The 17664-nt window shown below is 56.1% G+C and overlaps 1 protein-coding gene across 1 annotated transcript in view; it reads left to right on the top strand.

The window, feature by feature from the left end:
- The first annotated feature begins 4250 nt into the window (after window positions 1-4250).
- The window catches only part of LOC127556784 (zinc finger protein 420-like), a 31246-nt gene continuing 17832 nt past the window's right edge, over window positions 4251-17664 (top strand). The window contains exons 1-7 of the mRNA XM_051990216.1: window positions 4251-4338; window positions 5412-5531; window positions 5776-6003; window positions 8047-8120; window positions 12425-12551; window positions 12808-12909; window positions 14525-16244. Of these exons, the coding sequence (XP_051846176.1) occupies window positions 5495-5531; window positions 5776-6003; window positions 8047-8120; window positions 12425-12551; window positions 12808-12909; window positions 14525-16244 (2288 nt within the window). The 5' untranslated portion in view covers window positions 4251-4338; window positions 5412-5494. The remainder of the gene's footprint in view (window positions 4339-5411; window positions 5532-5775; window positions 6004-8046; window positions 8121-12424; window positions 12552-12807; window positions 12910-14524; window positions 16245-17664) is intronic.

Here is a 17664-nt window from a genome sequence, read left to right as displayed (position 1 = left end):
CAAATTATTTAGTAACATTTTAACATAAGATGATGTAGCCCCATAAAGAGTGCAACCTTTTTTCAAATCCTTGATTTTTTCTAAATCAAAAGGAGTGTATCTTCTCCTTTTTTGATCTGAAGAGTCAAGCTCTTCAATCACAGAGTATGCATTAATTAAATCAGATACATCCTGTCCTTCATTTTTTGCTTTAACTAAAGCTTTTTAATTTTCAAAACGTATGCATGGATAATATTTCAACATTAACCCTTTCAAAATCTTGTGTTCCAATTCCCCTCCCTTTTCACCTCCATCTTGCTGCACCAGAAAAATCAAATTAAAAAATGAGAAAGAAAATAAAATGAGAGCAAACAAAAAGAGTGAAAATGCTATGTTGTGATCCACACTCAGTTCCCACAGTCCTCTCTCTGGGTGCAGATGGGAACTGGTCTGGATCATCTCATTGTTGAAAAGAGCCATGTCTGTCAAGATTAATCATAGTCTTATTATTCATGGCTAACATTTCTAATAGACTTTTAAGTTTGTCAAGCATTTAGTGATATTATCTCATATGATCATCTAACCATCCTAGGAGTTGCTGCTGTTATTATCCCCACTTTTTGAAGTTTTTCAGTCATGTATTGAGTCTATGTGACCTTATGGACATGTCCACAAGATTTTTTTTTGTTGGCAAAGATCCCAAGGTGGTTTGCCATTTCCTTCTCCAGGGGGTCCCAGTTCTAAAGATGAGGAATTAAGGCCAATGAAGATTAACGGATTGCTCAGAGTCACTAAGTGTTTGAATCCTTCTAACTCCAGGCCTAGCACTTTAACCATTGTAACCTCCCAGCTGTCTTCATCCCCATCTTACAGATGGGAAACTGAGTCAGATATTAAGTGATTTTTCCCAGGCTTGCATTGGAATCCAGGTTGGCCCAAATTCAGTGCTCTACCCACTGCACCCATCTGCTTCCCTTTAAAAGTGAGAATATTAGATGTTGTAGTTTATGAAACATGATAGATATTTTTGTGCTGTTAAATTAAAAAAAGAGAAGAAATAGATTATTTCAAAAAGACATGGAAAAACTTCCATGAACTTATACAGAGTGAAGTAAGCAGATCCAGAAGAACAATTTATATGATAACATCAGTTTAAAAATGAAAAATTTGGAAGACTTTTATAAATTGATAAATGAAATGACCAAAACTAGGAGGATAATCGTAATGTTCGGGTTAGCTTTCTGGGGGTCCTCTAGAAGAGCCTTGGTCTCAGCAGAACAGACACCACAAGAATGGACAAGAATAGAGTCCAAAGTTTTTATTTTCTCTTACACAATCTGCGTCTGTCTCAGTCCGACCCAGTCTCCTCCAGCAGTCTGCCAGTCTGACAATCTCAACCAGTCTCCCCCTGAGTCTGACTTTGTCCCCAGTTTAAATACCCTATTACAATTACATCATCACAGCATACTTAGTGTAAGCCAATCTAAAGTGATTATATCATTATATCATACTAGATATATGTGCACCAGAAAACCATTATCTCTTCAGTTCTACTGAGTTAACACCTTATTTCAAGTATACTTCTTTCAAGTTACTTCTCCAAAGTTCTGCCCTCTACAGATAATTTATACAATAACAACAATGTAAGAACGACCTGTTAGAAATAATACAATGATAATTAATGATACTCGAGGACTAAAAATGAGACATGTTATCTGTTAATGGCAAAATTGATGGATTTGGAGTGCAAAATGAAACTTTTAATATATAGAGTTATTGAAATGTGTTTTGCTTGATTGCATATTTGTTACAAGAAAATTTTTCTTTTTTATAGTAAGGAACTTGACTTTATTTTTAAAATTGTATTTATTTTTGATACACATTGCTTTATAAATTATGTTGAGAAAAAGGGAAAAACAAGAGATAAAAAACCAGAAAAAAAAGTGAACATAGTGTGTGTTCATTCAGTTTCCTTAGTTCTTTTTCTAGATGCAGATGGCATTTTCTGTCCAAAGTACATTGGAATTACTTTGGATCTTTTCTTTTTTTGATTTGTGAAGAAAGTAAAGGTAATTATTCACTTAAAAATGGAAAGGTAGAAGAATACTTCATGCACTTTCAGATGAAGTTAATGAGTTATTAGTTTTACTTAATCTCTCACACAGTGAAAATTTACAAATGTTTGTCATATAAATTCAAAACAAATTGGTAAAACTTTTTCAAAAAAGGGGAAGAAGGGAAAGAGATAAAAAAAGAAAGGAAAGAAGAAAAAGAAAGGAAAGAAAGAAAAAAGGGACATGAAGAACAGAAGGAATTGAGCCTTCTCATGGATGGGATGGGACACTGCTCCAAACCTGAAAGAGTCCAGAATCCAGTTGGAGTTATTCTTGTTTCCTCAAAGGTCACCTGGGACAGAGACAGAGGCTGATGAATTGTCCAACAAGAGAGGAAGAAAATGAACAAATAATAACAATGGCTATCATTTGTATAATACTTTAAGGTTTACAAGGTGCTTTACAAATGTTCTGTCATTTGACTTTCACAACAATCATGGGGAATAAGTAGGACTTCTCAATTCCAGATCCAGTCCTCTCTCAATTGTGTCAGCTACCTTCCATTAAACAATACTAGGACAATGATGAAAAATGGGAGAAGATTAGAAGGCAAAAGGAAGAAAGCCAATGGAAACAAGGTTTCCTAGAGTAGATAAAGCTAAAATAACCAAAGACAAAACACTGTATTTGTACTGGAAGGGGAAAAGTAGAAACACTCATTTGGAGAGAAAAAATCGGAGACAAAGGAGGAGGTATATAAACCTAACCTTTATAACCTTAAATGTGAATGGATTAAACAATCCAATAAACTAAAAAAGTAAAAGATTAGATTTGAAAATCAAACTTCCAAATACAAGAAATGCACTAGAAACAAAACAAAACACAGAGAAACCCAGAATACAAATGAGCAGCTGGGGGGAAAAGTTTTTATGCATCACATGGATGCAGAAATCTAAATCTCACTCTCTGAGATGGCCATCATCACCCCATAGAGGAGTGGATCCCCGAGCTCCACCTCTACTTCCAGAAGGCCAGGATCCATAATTCCACTTCCCCCTTTCCCGTCATTCTTCTGAAGGCTGAATCTAAAGACAGAACCACCGAGCCTGAGGCGGTGTTTAATATGGGGGGGAGGAGGTGCTTTTTGACAGGTAGGTGCGGCCTCAGAATCTCACTGCGTGACCCTGGCCAAATTACCTACTTCAGTTTGCCTTAGTTTCTTCACCTGCAAAATGAGCTGGAGAAAGAAATGCGAATACTGTAATATTTCTGCCAAGGAAACCCCACGCGGGTCACGAGAAGTCCCAGGATTCGGAGCCACCAGTGACCTAGATTCTCCAGTGCGCCAGCCGAGAGATCCCAAGCAACCCAATGAGCAGTTGACATCAATGACTTTTTAGGACAGAGCGCCCTCTGCAGTTGATGACAAGCCCTGCCAGCTGCGTGGCTAGTGTTTCTGTCCCTCTCAGGTGAAGGCTTGGCTTGGGACTGTCCCCGGCTCCCTTCCCAGCCACGGATACGCAGCCGCCCTCCCTGCCCCTCCTCTCTGGGAGCCACCAGTCACGACCCCCCTCACCCCCCCTCCCGCCCCGTGGGCAGCCCCGACAGAGAGGACGCTCCAAAGGCAAGGACACAAAGTGGACACGCAAACGCAAGGACACACAGACGTGCAGACATAAACACAAGGACACAGAAACGCAGACACAAACAAGGCACAAATAGAAGAGAGTGCCAGACGCGTACAACGCAAATCCCTAGTAAAGACTCAAAACCAGACACAGTTGCACAGACACGAACGCTAATAACTCCACAAACATACAGACACAAGTGCACCCCTGAAAAACAATCGCGTGCTGACATCTCCCCTTAGCGCCGGGCCTGGCATACAGTGGGGGCTTAATTAGGGGTTTCCCTCCTCTCCCCTTCCCTCGCTGATCTTCTGCGAGTCTGGGAGCCAGCCTATGATGTCATACACGCGCTGGGCTTCCCTCTCCGAGCCCTAACCGTTCAGTCAAACCGCCTGCGCATCGCGAGCTCCTCCCCGCTTTCCATGTTCCTCCCTCCGTCTCGCCTCCGCCCCGCCCCTTGGCCCAATTGAAGGACGCTGGACTTCATTTCCCACAATCGATAGAAACCTCAGTGTCCCTCGGAGAACCCAGGTGGCGCCGCTAAGGCCTCTGGGTAGCGGAGTCCGAGCGCTAGGTGCGCGCAGGCGTAGTGGGAACCCGGCCCGGGCCCGGAGGGAGGGAGCGAAGGAAGGAAGCGGCCTTTGTCCCGGCCCGGACGCCGCGAGCGCGGGCGGGGGGTGAGTCCTTCCCGGGGGACTTCAGGGGGAGGGGATGTAAGAGGGAGAGAGAAGCCGAGGGGAGCCAGGGGAGGGGGACCTGAGGTGGCGGGGGAGGGAAGCTAAGGAGGCCGGGCCCAGGGGGCGGAGATTGGGCGGGGGTGGGGAGGGGCGGGGCCAAGGGGCCGTTGGCTTAGGAGAAGAGCGGGAGCAGAGTCCTCCCCCTTCGTGAGGGCAGGGCTAAGTGAGACACTCGTCCCGCCCCTTCTACCCTCCCTCCTCCCACCAAAACTCTACCCTGGTGCAGTCTGAAATGTACCGGCTTGTCAGTTACTTAGTCACTTTCAGTCATTCGCAGAGAGAACGTGCTGGGGGGCTCCCGGGCCTGGCGGATGGGGCGGGGCGGGGAAGCGGGTGCGAAGCTGACTGGGGGGCGCTCTGGGACTGCGGGCCAGGGGGCGGGCGTGCGCACGGCCGCTGTGTTCCAAGGTGTCGCCCCGTCTGTGTTTAGTTCGTGTGTCCTTGCGTTTGGTTTCCCCCTTGGGAGGGGGCCCTGACCGGTGGCTCAGTGAGACTGGCCGGGAATTGTGGCAGCCTGAGCTCTGTGCCTCAGTTTCCCCATCCGGCCAAGTGAGGGACCTGCCCTCTGGTCTCTCGGGCTCCGTCCAGCTCTCGGGACCCATGATTCCACAGACGTGTTTCCTAAGTAAAAGCAAACAGCAGTTGAGCCCGCAGGCCGGAGTGACTCATTATGTGGTCTTCTCTGGGGGTGGGGGGGGCACCAGCCTCGTTCCCGTCAGACGTGTAGAAGTGGGAGTTATTGTGAGTCCGAGGCCTTCTCCTGCCGGGCCCAGAGCGGCGCCGGGAACGAAGGGCAAGGAAGGGCTTGGCCACGTGCCGCCCAGTCCGCTGACCAGGGGGCCCTCTCCCCCTCCCCCTCCGCCGTCCCCGAAGATGCTTCTTGGTTCCTTGGCCTTCCACTGAGCTGCAGGGCTGGGAGCCGGGGCGGGCCCTTCGGCATCAGCGGGGCGGCCCCCACTTCTGACAGTGGCGCTTGGAGTCTCCCAGCCAGGTTTCTTCTGCCTCCTTCCCAGGGCTCCAGAGCCAACCAGAGGCACCAAGACTGCGGCCCCCACCAGAGGCCTCTGGGAGGTCGGCTCCCAGGAAGGGAATAACCATGGAAGCCCCTTGGACTCAAGTGCGGGAGGAGCGAGGTGAGAGTGGCTGGGCCTGGGGAGGCCCACCGGCGCGGCCCCGGAGCTGGTCTGGCCAGACTGGCTGCCTCCTGCTGACAGAGGCCCAGAGATGCGCCCGTTACCTGGCCTGAGACGGGCCGCCCAGAGGCTGGCGTTCGCCTGGCCCTCCTCCCCCGGAGGCCGGGCCGGGCAGCCCTGGGCCGAGGGGGCTCCGGGAGGCCGACCATGCTCCTCTCCCATCTTGTCCTCTCTCCCTCCCCAGCTCCAGTCTGCCTCAGCTCCCAGCCAGTGACTCCGGGCGCCCGGGGGCAGAGGAGAGAGCTTTGGGCCGGAAGCTGGGGCCCCTGGGCTCCCCCTCTGACTCACTGCGTGAACTTGGAAAAGTCACCTCCCCCCTGTGAACCCCCGTGCTCCCGCCTCGGAAGCGGCTGTGGTGGAGGAGGACTGGACAGCATCAAGGAGGCCGGACCCCTTGTTCCAGGGGACCAGGGTGAGTGAGCTCGGGGAGGCCCGGCGGGGGGCGGGGGAGGAAGACCCCGGCTTCATTTGCCCTGCCCCTCCCTGTCCCCTCTGGCCCGCATTCCGAGGAAGGGGCGGTGTCTGAGGCTGCCTCTCCTCCCACGAGCATCTCTCTTGTTTTTTCCTCATTTTTCTGTCTGTGGCTCAGAATCTCAGACCATCTCTGGGAAGGGCCCTCACGCTCACTGCCTATCTCTGTCTCATTGTCTCTGTTTCTTTGTCTCCATCTCTGTCTGTCTCTATTTCTCTGCCTGTGTCTCTCTGTCTCTCCATATTCGTCTCTTTCAGTCTCTCCATCTGTCTTTCTCCATTTCCATCTCTCTCTTTTTCGCTCTTGTCTCTGATGATCTTTCCATCTGTCTTTCCATCTGTTTCTCTGTCTCTCTCTTTGTCTCTATCTCTCCACATGTGTCTCTTTCTGTCTCTCCGTCTCTTTTCTGTCTCTGTGTAACCCCCTGTGTGTGTGTGTGAGACCACACCTCCCTGGTGCCTCCCCCTCTGCCCAGACCTGCTGCTCTCCCCGTGTCTGAGACAGCGGGTCTGCCTCGGTCCCCGTCCCCGTGGCCCTCCCTCCATCCTCCCGGCTCTGCCCTCAGTGTTTCTCTGTCTCTGGAACGTAGGGCGGGGCGGCTGCCAAGGCCCACCTCTGCTCCGCCGGGTGTGACCTCGGAATTGGCTTCCCCTCTTTGGGAATCGTTCCTCCTCCTCGGGAAACCGGGGCGTGTTGCCTGGGTGACCTCCGAGGCCCCTAAATCTGTCCTCTGTAAGCGCCACTTACGGCCCAGCTCGGGCAGACAAAACCCCGCTTTCTCCCGCTCTGACACAGCTGGGTCCCGGTCAGCAAGGCGGGGATGGAGAGGGAACAGAACATGGGGGGAGCAAGGCGGGGATGGAGAGGGAACAGAACATGGGGGGTGCAAGGCGGGGATGGAGAGGGAACATAGGAGAGGGACCAGAAAGGTCTGATGAAGGGGCAGTACTTAAATGGAACCTGGCAGGATCCCCAAAAAGCAGAGCTGAAGCTGTTCCAGAGGCCTGGATAAGGAGGCCGGACTGACCCTGGAAAGCGGAGCCAGAGCCCAGCTGTGCAGTGCTCATTCACCCACAGACCCCACAGGCCACAGGGAGCCATTGAACCTCCTTGAGCAGAGGAGGGACCCAGCGGGGCCTTCCTGCCTGGGCCTTTAGCGGCTGTGTGGGGGCAGAAGGGAAGGCAGGAGAGCATCTAGGAGGGACCCCAGGGGTCAGGGGGGCGACAAAGCCCATGCTGTGAGGGGGAGGAAGGGGAGGGGCGGGGATGTGGGGAGAAGGGCTCGGCGCCTTGCTTAGGCCTGTCTGACTCCCATGAGCCCCCTCGAATTTTCCTGGCATTTCCTTCTGAAGCGGAGGCCGCGGGAGGCTGCCGGCAGGTGTCTGAGGCCGGATTAGAACTCGGGGACGAGTCTTCCCGGATTATGGCTGGTGCTCCGTGGCATCCCCTGGCTGCCCAGGAACGAGGGACAGTGAGGACGCAAGGTCAAGGTCATGAATTTGGTGGGACAGACCTTGGGGGGGCAGGTGGCGGAAGATGAGGACCAGCCTTCTGGTTTGGGGCTGCGGTAACTCCCGGGAAGACGAGTCCCTCTCCCGGGGCAGGTCGGCGGCTTCCCCAAGGGCAGCGTCCCAGAGGTCTGTCCGGCGAGAGGCTGCCGGTTCTGTCTTGGTCAGGAGGGAGCCTCGAGGCCCTTGCTTTGACTCTCGGAGAAAGCTAATGAGGGTCTGCCGGGTTCGAGGGATCCCCCGGTGGCCTCACCCGGCTGCTCCATCCATCTCCGGCTCCCAGCTTCCCCCGCCTCCCGTGACTAATGGTCCCTTCTTCCGGGCGGCCCGGAAGTCCCTCGTTCTCCGGAGGGCTCCGGTCCCGAGTGCCCTTCCCTGGGCCGGGAACCTCCTCAGCCGCCCGCCGTGTCCCGCCCTGTGAAAGGGAGGCCCAGAGGCCGCCCCACCCCTCTGACGGCCTGCTGTCTTTCCGCAGCTCTTCCAGCTCCAGGCTGCCCCGGGCCCGCCGAGGAGCACGAGACAGCGCACGCGCCCCTCCTCAGGGTGCAGGTACGTGAGGCCCCCGACTCGCCCTCCACCCTCCCGGGCCTCCCAGGCAGCTGGCCCCGGCTCCGGAGCCCTCCCTGTGCGCTCCCCTGGCTCTCCCTGTCTGGGGCCTCTCTGCCGGACCGTTTGGCGGGAGCTCTCCCCCAGTAGCTCTCTCTCTGTCACTCAGAGGCGGGTGGTGGGACCCCAGCCCCCAGTATGTCAGGGGCCGCGGTGGGCTAGAGAGGGAGAGGCTCGGGGCCAGGAGTCGGGAGGCTCTTCCTGGGGGGGGGGGGAATCAGAAGGAAGGGCAGCTCAGAGAGAACCGGCTCAGTGCCTTTGGAGGCTCCAGCTCCGAGTCTGGAGCCAGAACATCCTCAGGATCAGAAGCCTGGGGTCTGTGGCTGTCACTGGCGGGTGCAGACCAGGCTGGGGCGGGGGGGTGAGTCCCTTCCCGCGCCGAAGTCCCTTCCCGATCCGAGGTCCCTTCCCGCTCCGAGGTCCCTTCTCGCTCCGAGGTTCCCTTCCCGCGCCAAGGTCCCTTCCCGCTCCGAGGTCCCTTCCCGCTCTGAGGTTCCCTTCCCGCTCCGAGGTTCCCTTCCCGCTCCGAGGTTCCCTTCCCGCGCCGAGGTCCCTTCCCACGCCGAGGTCCCTTCCCGCTCCGAGGTTCCCTTCCCGCTCCGAGGTTCCCTTCCCGCGCCGAGGTCCCTTCCCGCGCCGAGGTTCCCTTCCCGCTCCGAGGTCCCTTAAGCTCCGAGGTCCCTTCCCGCGCCGAGGTCCCTTCCCGCTCCGAGGTCCCTTCCCGCTCCGAGGTCCCTTCCCGCTCCGAGGTCCCTTCCCACTCCGAGGTTCCCTTCCCGCGCCGAGGTCCCTTCCCGCGCCGAGGTCCCTTCCCGCGCCGAGGTTCCTTTCCCGCGCCGAGGTTCCCTTCCCGCGCCGAGGTCCCTTCCCGCGCCGAGGTCCCTTCCCGCGCCGAGGTCCCTTCCCGTGCCAAGGTTCCCCCGTTTTCATTCGCTCTGACTATAACTCGGCCAAGCAGAAGGACCTCCTCGGTATCCGGCACTGTCCTGGGCGGGGGGGGGGGGGGTGTGTGCAGAGACAAAAGGGAGGAGTCGCTGCTCTCAGGGAGCTCTCGCTCTGCTGGGACTACCCGGGCTGGGTGGCGGGGCCCCAGCTCTCTGCTCCTGCAGCCGGGACTTGTGGTCCTCCTCCCACACCGACCCCCTCCCGGGCTCCTTTGGGGCTCTCTGCCGCTCTGGACCAATTGTTTGATCCTTCGGGGCCTCGAGGTCTTTCTCGGAAGAATGGGGGGACGTCCTGCAAGACGATCCCATTTCCTGCCAACAAGAGCGCCTCCCGGTGTTGGGAAGGACCCAGATCCAGGTCCTGCCTCTGACCCCCGCTTTCCCTGGTGCGGCCAGTGCCAGACCGTGCCCGGCAGCATTCGCTCGCAGGACCATTACCCGAGCGAAGGAACGGGCACGGAGAAGTTGAGGAAGACCAAGGGGGAGAGGATGGAGAGGAGGAGTCCCGGACAGAGCGCGGCCATCACCTGCAGGAGCCGCTTTCCGGGCCACGTGGCCCAGAATAGTCCGGACCCTCTGTGGAGCAGCAGCTGCAGAAGCCTCGGGAACCTGGCCGAGGTCGGGGTTCGGCCAAAGGCAGCTCGACGGAGCCGGGAGGTCCCTTGGCAAGAGATCCGGGCCCGGCCCGAGAGGAGGAGGGGCTGCCGGGGTCCAGCTTTTCGGAGAAGGCTGAAGGAATTCAGGGGGGACGAGCTAAAGCGACGGTCTCCTGCGCCAGCTGAGCGCCAGCATCTCACGGGGAGCACGGCAGGAGCAGCCCCGATGGAAGGAGGATTTGGCCGAGGCGGGGCCTCCAAGAGCCGCAATGGAGACCAAACTCGTGGGCCGTCCTGAAGCAACGGGGTCTCGTTTCCCCTTGCCGGCAGCGGCGACTGATGCGGTTCTAACTTCTGAGCCTCCGGACCCTCCCAGGAACCTTGGAAAGGTCCTCGGCCTTGTGCTGCCGGGAGACTGCGGGAAAGGGAAGGGAACAGGAGGAGCTCGTCCCGAGCTGGGAATTCTGTCAGACTGAATAAAAGCGGTTTTAGTGGGAGGAGGGGAACGAAAGAAACACTTCCGTCAGTGTCCGTGGTAAGGACGAAGATCCAGCAAAGGAGACGATCGAACAGGCGGGGGGAGGGAGAGGGGGAACTGCGAGAGAGCAGCCTGAAGACCCAAAAAGGAGAAAGTCTCTGCGAGGAGGAGGCCGGCGATGGAGTCGGGAGCCGCAGGGAGGTGCGGGAAGCGAGGACTGAGGCAAGAACGTCGCATTTGGCAACTAAGCCAGTGGTGACTTTGCAGAGGGCGGTTTCAGTGGGATGGCGAGGTCAGGAGCCGCTCCTCAGGCCGTAAATGCGCAGGAGCAGAGGGAGGAGCGGGGGCCACAGCCGGATGGGAGCTTGGCTGAGAAAGGAAGCGAGGATGGCGGTCGGTCACCAGTGGCTGAGGGATCCGGGGAGGGCGCTTAAGGGTCACGGGGAAGGGCAGCAGAGAAGGAGCTGGCCAGTGGGGGGCCGGGGGAGCAGGCTGGGGAGTGGCTACCTCCTCATGGGGGGAAATAGAGGAGGAAATCCTGAGGGAGTCATGTCGGGGGACAAGAAATGAGGAGAAAAGGAAAGGGGACTCTCAGCAGGGAGGCCGGGAGGGGGCGAGGAAGACTGAGAAGGTTCGGAGCCGCCACAACGCATGGGATAGAAATCCCGAGTTCGGAGCCAAAGGGCGGCTGGGAGAGCCCAGCTGGCGAAATGGGCGGGTCCCGGTCCCACGGCCTTGCCCAGCTGTGTCCCACTGCACTTTGGGGGAGAAGGAGGCGGGGCAGCCCTCGGCGGGGGCTCGTGGCAAGGGTGAGGTCGGGAGTATGCCGGTGAGCACTCAATGACCGGCTCTCCGCCGCAGACGGGCCATGAAATAATAAACCGCGACGTTAGCGCTTGCACCGGAAACGTGCCCGTCGGCGCTGGCGGCTCCAGCCTCCGCTCCCCCCGGATAAGGAGGCGAGGGGGCTGAGGGCGGAGAACACTGTGGAACCGACCGGGTTTGTGCAGTTTGGGATCGGGAGGAGAGGAGAGGAAGAGAGCGCTTGGAGCCGGGCCGGAGGCATCGCCCAGCAGGATGGCCGGCCTGCGCACACGGCGGCAAGATGGGCCGCGGGGTCCCAGAGGCAAGGGGGGGTGGGGAGGACGGCGGGCTGGTTTGGCTTGGGGCGACCTTGAGGAGATTCGGACTCGATGCGAAGGTCAGAGGTGGAAGGAAGGCAGATGTTCTTGGGCTCTTCCCCGGAGAATCAGCTTGGGGCTCGGGGGTCAGAACGGAAAAGCACGCACGGGGAAAGTCTCCTTAGTCCAGGACTGGCCTGGAGAGCCGCTCACACGTGCAGACACACACACATGCAGACAGACACATGCGCACATACATGTACGCACACACACAGACACACAGTGCACAGACACACAGACACACACACGTGCTCACAGACACACGCACACATGCACGCTTAGCTCTCCAGCTGACCACAGTGGGGTCCCCCAACGTCTCAGACTGAATCCTGGGAGACTCTAAGTGGGAGGACACTGAGCCAGCCCACCAGGTACAAGACAGGATACACTTATCTCTTATTGGCGAGTTGCTTGTCCAAAAAAGACATACTTTGGTTCGGCTGCATGTGATGGGAGATTTGGTGACTGGTGGGGGAGCCCCCTCACATCCCCGGGTCCCCAGAGGTCTTGGCAAAAAGAGGGGAAGAACGCTTCTCCGGGGAGAACTAACGACACGGGACCCAAGCCGGGCAGGGAGGCCCGAGCGGGGCAGGGAGGCCCGAGCCGGGCAGGGAGGCCCGAGCGGGGCAGGGAGGCCCGAGCGGGGCAGGGGGGCCCGAGCCGGGCAGGGGGGCCCGAGCCGGGCAGGGGGGCCCGAGCCGGGCAGGGGGGCCCGAGCGGGGCAGGGGGGCCCGAGCCGGGCAGGGGGCCCGAGCCGGGCAGGGGGGCCCGAGCCGGGCAGGGGGGCCCGAGCGGGGCAGGGGGGCCTGAGCCGGGCAGGGAGGCCCGAGTGGGGCAGGGAGGCCCGAGCCGGGCAGGGAGGCATCTGTGACAAGAAGGCGGGTTTGCTGGGCGATCTGGCCTCCAGCTCAGGCCCAAGGGGCCTCACTCCAGGATTCCGTCCATCTCATAATATGGGTTGAGCCCCTCTTGTATGAGGGGCCAGGGAAGGAGGGCACGGTCCTACTGCCTTGCCCCTGAGAGGGGCCCTGCCCCCTTGGTGTTTCAGGAGGCGGTGACATTCAAGGACGTGTACGTGGACTTCAGCCTGGCCGAGTGGGGCTATCTGGGCCCTGACCAGAGGGAGCTCTACAGGGACGTGATGCTGGAGAACTACTGGAACCTGGTCTCGCTAGGTAGGGAGGCCTTCCTTCAGGGCCTCAGACTGGGGGGAGCCCCGAGCCAGAGCCGGCCCCGCTCTCCCTTCCCTTGGACCCAGACACCGCTGGCCTAGGGCTTCCCCAGCCCCACCTGCTCTGCGGCCTCGGTCCCCCCCCCCACACCAAGTCTGCGTCCTGTGCCCCTTCTCTCTTCCTGAAGACTGAGGAGCGGGGCAGGACCCCGCTGCCCCCTCCCCTCAAAGCCCTCCGCCCCATCCCCCTCTCTCCCCAGGAGCCGAATTCCCCAGCTCCAAACCTGAGCTCATCTCCCAGCTGGAGCAAAGTGGAGGAGAGCCATGGCCGCGGGAAGGACCCCCGGGGGGCCCCTGCCCAGGTGAGCGCAGGGAGGCCCGGGCCTGGCACGTGGTGGGCACTACTGAAGAAGGGGGTGCCCAGCCTGCCAGCCTGAGCCAGGAAGCCTTGGGTAGGAGGGTCCTGCCCTCAAGGAGCTGCCAGTCTGGTGGCAGCCGGCCAGCAAACAGATCCAGAGGCACGAGCTGTTGCGGGATAAATGGGAAGCGATGAAGGCTTGCAGAAGGCTTCCTGGAGGAGGAGGCTTTTAGCTGGGATCCTAGAGGAAGCCAGGGAGGTCAGTGGCCAGAGCAGAGGAAGGAGAACTCGGCTCCAGGCCGGGAGGCCTTATTGGCTCGGAGTCTCGTTGGAGGGACGGCCGGGGGCCCTGTGCCCAAGACTACATGGGAGGCTGCAAGGTTGGGGGGGTTGGGGGGCTCCAGGAGCCTTTGAATGCCAGAGAGCATTTATATCTACTCTTGGGGGCGACGGGGAACCCCCAGACTGCCACGTGCTGTACTTAGAAGTGGAGGACGGGATTTGGGGGAGGGTTGTTAGGCAGACCCTCCCTCAGGAGGCTGTGGCGTCATCTAGGCCTGAGGCGATGAGGGTCCACCTCGGAGGGATGAGTCTCGGGGAGAGAGGGAAGGGCTTGGGGGCGACGGGTACAGAGTGAGAGACGTGGGAAACCTGGGGAGGCTGTGAGGCCCAGGATGACTGGCTACGTGACGGGGAAGAGAATGAGCTCTGCCTTAGCCATTGGGAGCCGATGATGCATCTGGCTGGAGATGTCTCAGAGGCCATCAGAGGGACAAGACAAGCGGCCAGGAGAGGGGCCGGCAGCGGCAAGCGAGGTGGATGTGAGCGTCGAGAGCTTAGGGACGGGGTGATTAATCCAGGGGGAAGAGCAGGGGGTTCGGGAAGAACCCCGAGCGAGACTTGAGGAGGAACCAGCAGGGAAGAGGTCAGCTAGGGAGGAGGAGGGCTGCCCTAAAACTAGAGAAAAGAGAGTGATCAAGGCCACAGGAAGGGGCCACCAGGACTGAGGAAAGGCCCTTCGATGGGCTCCTGGAGAGTACGGGAGACTTTAGGGAGAGCGTCTAGGTGCAGTCATTAGAGCGGAAGCAGGATCGGGAGGGTGAGAAGACAAAGGAGAGGAAGTGGGGGTGCCTGTTGTAGGTGGCTTCGGGGGTCAGCTACAAAGGGCAGAAGGTCAGGACCCGGGTTAGCAGGAACGGACGGATGAGCTGAGAGCGTGTTTGGAAGCAGAAGGGAAGGGGCCGGTAGCCAGGGAGACAGTGAAAAGACACGAGACGGGGTTTCACCTTCGCTCTGTCCAGGGGGTGGGCCACGCTTTGTGCCTTGATGCACTTACCCCAACATCTCTCTGGAAACAGCTCTGCTGGCTTCTTTCCCAGAGGCTCCTCCTCACTTCAGAGGGACTGGTCCCCTCTGGTCATCTCACATCCTTATTTGACTCCATCTCGTTTGTTCTTCATTTGTCTTCTCTCTAACTCGGAGCCACCTGAGAACAGGACCTCCGGATGCCCGTTACTGAATACAGGCCCTGCCCCAAACTTGGCGATAACTGCAGAGGGAACTAAATCCTCCCCTGCACAAGGAGTAGGAATCATTGTTCTTAATGATTTTTTTTTCAGATGGGCGCCCCAGGACTCTGGATTCAGGGCCACGCCGGGATGTCCCTGAAAAATCTCCCTCTCGGGAAGAAAAACTTGAAGGGCTCAGAAGAGATGGCTCAGGGGCCTTCAGGTTGAGACAAGCCTCAGAACATGAGGGTCAAGGAGCTCCACAGCAGAGTAGCCGGGAGCCCCCCCGGACCCCCCTGCCTACCTCCCACAAAGACCTGCCTTCTGGGGACAGAGGCTACGAATGTAACAAATTTATTAGAAATCTGGGCCTGAGAAACCTTTCCATAGCACGGGGAGAGACCCCATCCGTAAAGACTCTCCTCAGTCGTGACAACAGAGAGAGCTTCCAACAAAACTCAGTCACGGCTAAACTTCCCAGAAGCAGCGGCGAGAAGAGACCTTTTCGGTGTACGGAGTGTGAAAGGACCTTTCTTTATCAGTCGGACCTTATTATACACCAGAGAATTCACACTGGAGAGAAACCTTATAAATGTAATGACTGTGGTAAAGCCTTCAGTAATAGTTCCTACTTTATTCAGCATCATATCATTCATACTGGAGAGAAGCCTTACGCGTGTAATATATGTGGGAAAACCTTCAGCCAGAGCTCATCCCTCACTGAACATCAGCGCATTCACACCGGGGAGAAGCCCTACTCGTGTAAAGAGTGCGGGAAGGCCTTCACGCAGAGCTCGTCCCTAATCAAGCACCAGCGCTGCCACACTGGAGAAAAGCCCTTCAAGTGTAAGGAGTGTGGCAAAGCTTATACCCAGGTGTCCCACGTTGCCCGCCACAGAAAAATCCACACTGGAGAGAGACCCTATAAATGTAACGAGTGTGGGAAAGCCTTCTTTCACACCGCCTCCCTTACGCAACACCAGGCGATTCACACGGGGGAGAAGCCCTACAAGTGCAACGAGTGTGGGAAAACCTTCAGCCACAGCTCGTCCCTGACTCAGCACCAGCGAGTGCACACCGGCGAGAAGCCCTACGAGTGCGGCGACTGCGGCAAGTCCTTCAGCCACAGCTCCTCTCTCACCCAGCACCAGCGCATCCACACTGGCGAGAAGCCCTACGGGTGCAACGAGTGCGGGAAGGCCTACACCCAGATCTCACACCTCATGCGCCACCAGACCGTCCACATGGGGGAAAAGCCCTATATCTGCAATGAGTGCGGGAAGGCCTTCAGCCACACCTCGTCCTTCACGCAGCACCTGACCGTGCACACCGGAGAGAAGCCCTACAAGTGCAACGAGTGCGGGAAGACTTTCAGCCAGAATTCTTCCCTTACACGGCACTTGAGGATTCACACCGGAGAGAAGCCCTACGTGTGCAAGGAGTGTGGGAAGCGTTACACTCAGGTCTCCCATCTTATTCAGCACAAGAGAATTCATACTGGAGAGAAACCTTACCGCTGTGGCGAGTGTGGCAAGGCCTTCAGCCGGAGCACCCACCTTAATGAACATCAGAAAATTCACACCGGAGAAAAGCCCTATAAATGTAATGAATGTGGGAAATCTTTTAGCCACAGCTCCTCTCTTAATCAACATCAGAGGATTCATACTGGAGAGAAGCCTTATGAATGTGATGACTGTGGGAAAACCTTCAGCCAGAGTATACACCTTATTCAGCATCAGCGAATTCACACCGGGGAGAAACCCTATGAATGTAACGAATGTGGGAAAGCCTATACCCAGATCTCCCACCTTCTTCAACACCAGAAGATTCATGCCGGAGACCTCCTATGAATGTCCCGAGTATGGGAAGGCCTTCGGCTAGAACGCACAACAAGACTAAACACTAGATCAAGATCTTAGGAGTCTTTACAAAGGCTTCTCCATATAATTAACCGCTATCGCACAATGGGCTAAAAGAAAACCTGAGCAGACGTCAGAGATTCTGTCCCGGAGAGTAGTCTGTGGGATGAATTTGGGGAAAAGTTCATTTCTGACCATTCACTTTGACAAGTCCTTTCTCTCCTCCAAAGCTTGTTACCGTGACATAATAAAATCCTCCATCCAGCTTCACTCCCTCCACATCAGTCAAAGGCAGCAAAAGTTTGATTTCTTTGAAGAGAGGGGGAGGCTGCCAAACTGTATCCAAGTAGCTCATGCTCCTGAGCTCTTGTAGGCCCAAAGTAGAAAATCACATGTTGAGCCCACAACAGGGAGAGCATCGTGGAAAACAAAGGGGCCTTTTAGCACTAATGAATATGCTAAACATCAGAACCAGCAGCGTCTCACATTTAATTTTATCACTACCAAAAAGTGAATTTTGACAGAAACAGATGGTGCATCAGGCTTGAACAGCAAGCCCGACGAGTGTCTGTGCCAGGAAAGTTTTCTGTGTCATCCAGTTTTGTTTCTGGTACTTGAGTCTCTTGCTGTCTTGTGTACTCCTCTCCTCTTGTGTATTTCTTTCTTAAAAAATCCTTTTTCAGTGTTTTCCTGGTTCGTGTCGTGTCAGGGAAGGGGAGTTTTCATAAATGTTTGAGCATGGACGGTGCTCATTGCCATGTTTTTGATGTTGTTATTGTTCCTCCTCTTGATTGGTTTTTCCCCATGTCTGATTTATATAATCTTACTGATTATAGCCAATTGCACCTTGGTAATTGAAAACCATCATTTGTCATGCCCTTGACAGTCAGCGGGCCGCCGCTCCATCTGAAATGCCACGTAACTTATTCACATATGTGCTTGTCAGGACTCAACCCAGCCTATAGAATGGCCACACAGGATGCTTCCATCCTGTCCAGATCACCTGACATCCTCCCAACAAATGGTCAGTTCTCTGGAGTTGGACATTTAGGGCCAGGCAGTAGAAGTCTTGGCCCCCTTCAAGCAAGAAGCAGGATGTTTTTTACCAAGGCATTTCCTGATAGGTCTAGAGATGATCTCTGAGGCGCCGGCTCTTGAGCTTTGAGATTCCGGAGGCCATGTTGACCGTTTAAGGGCCTGGCCAACATTCCAGCTACATTTCTTTTCTTCCATAAGTTTGCAAGATCTAGATTTAGAGCCAAAAGGCTCCTACAAGGTCATCTAGCCCTCATCCCCCATCTTACAGATGTGGGAATCAAGGCCAATAGAAACGAAGTATTTTGTCCAATATCTTAGTAAGCAGCAGATCTGGGCTTCTAATCCAGGCCTCCA

Source organism: Antechinus flavipes, chromosome 3, assembly GCF_016432865.1.
Source record: "Antechinus flavipes isolate AdamAnt ecotype Samford, QLD, Australia chromosome 3, AdamAnt_v2, whole genome shotgun sequence".
Lineage (NCBI taxonomy): Eukaryota > Metazoa > Chordata > Mammalia > Dasyuromorphia > Dasyuridae > Antechinus > Antechinus flavipes.
This window is presented reverse-complemented; position numbering and strand designations above follow the sequence as displayed.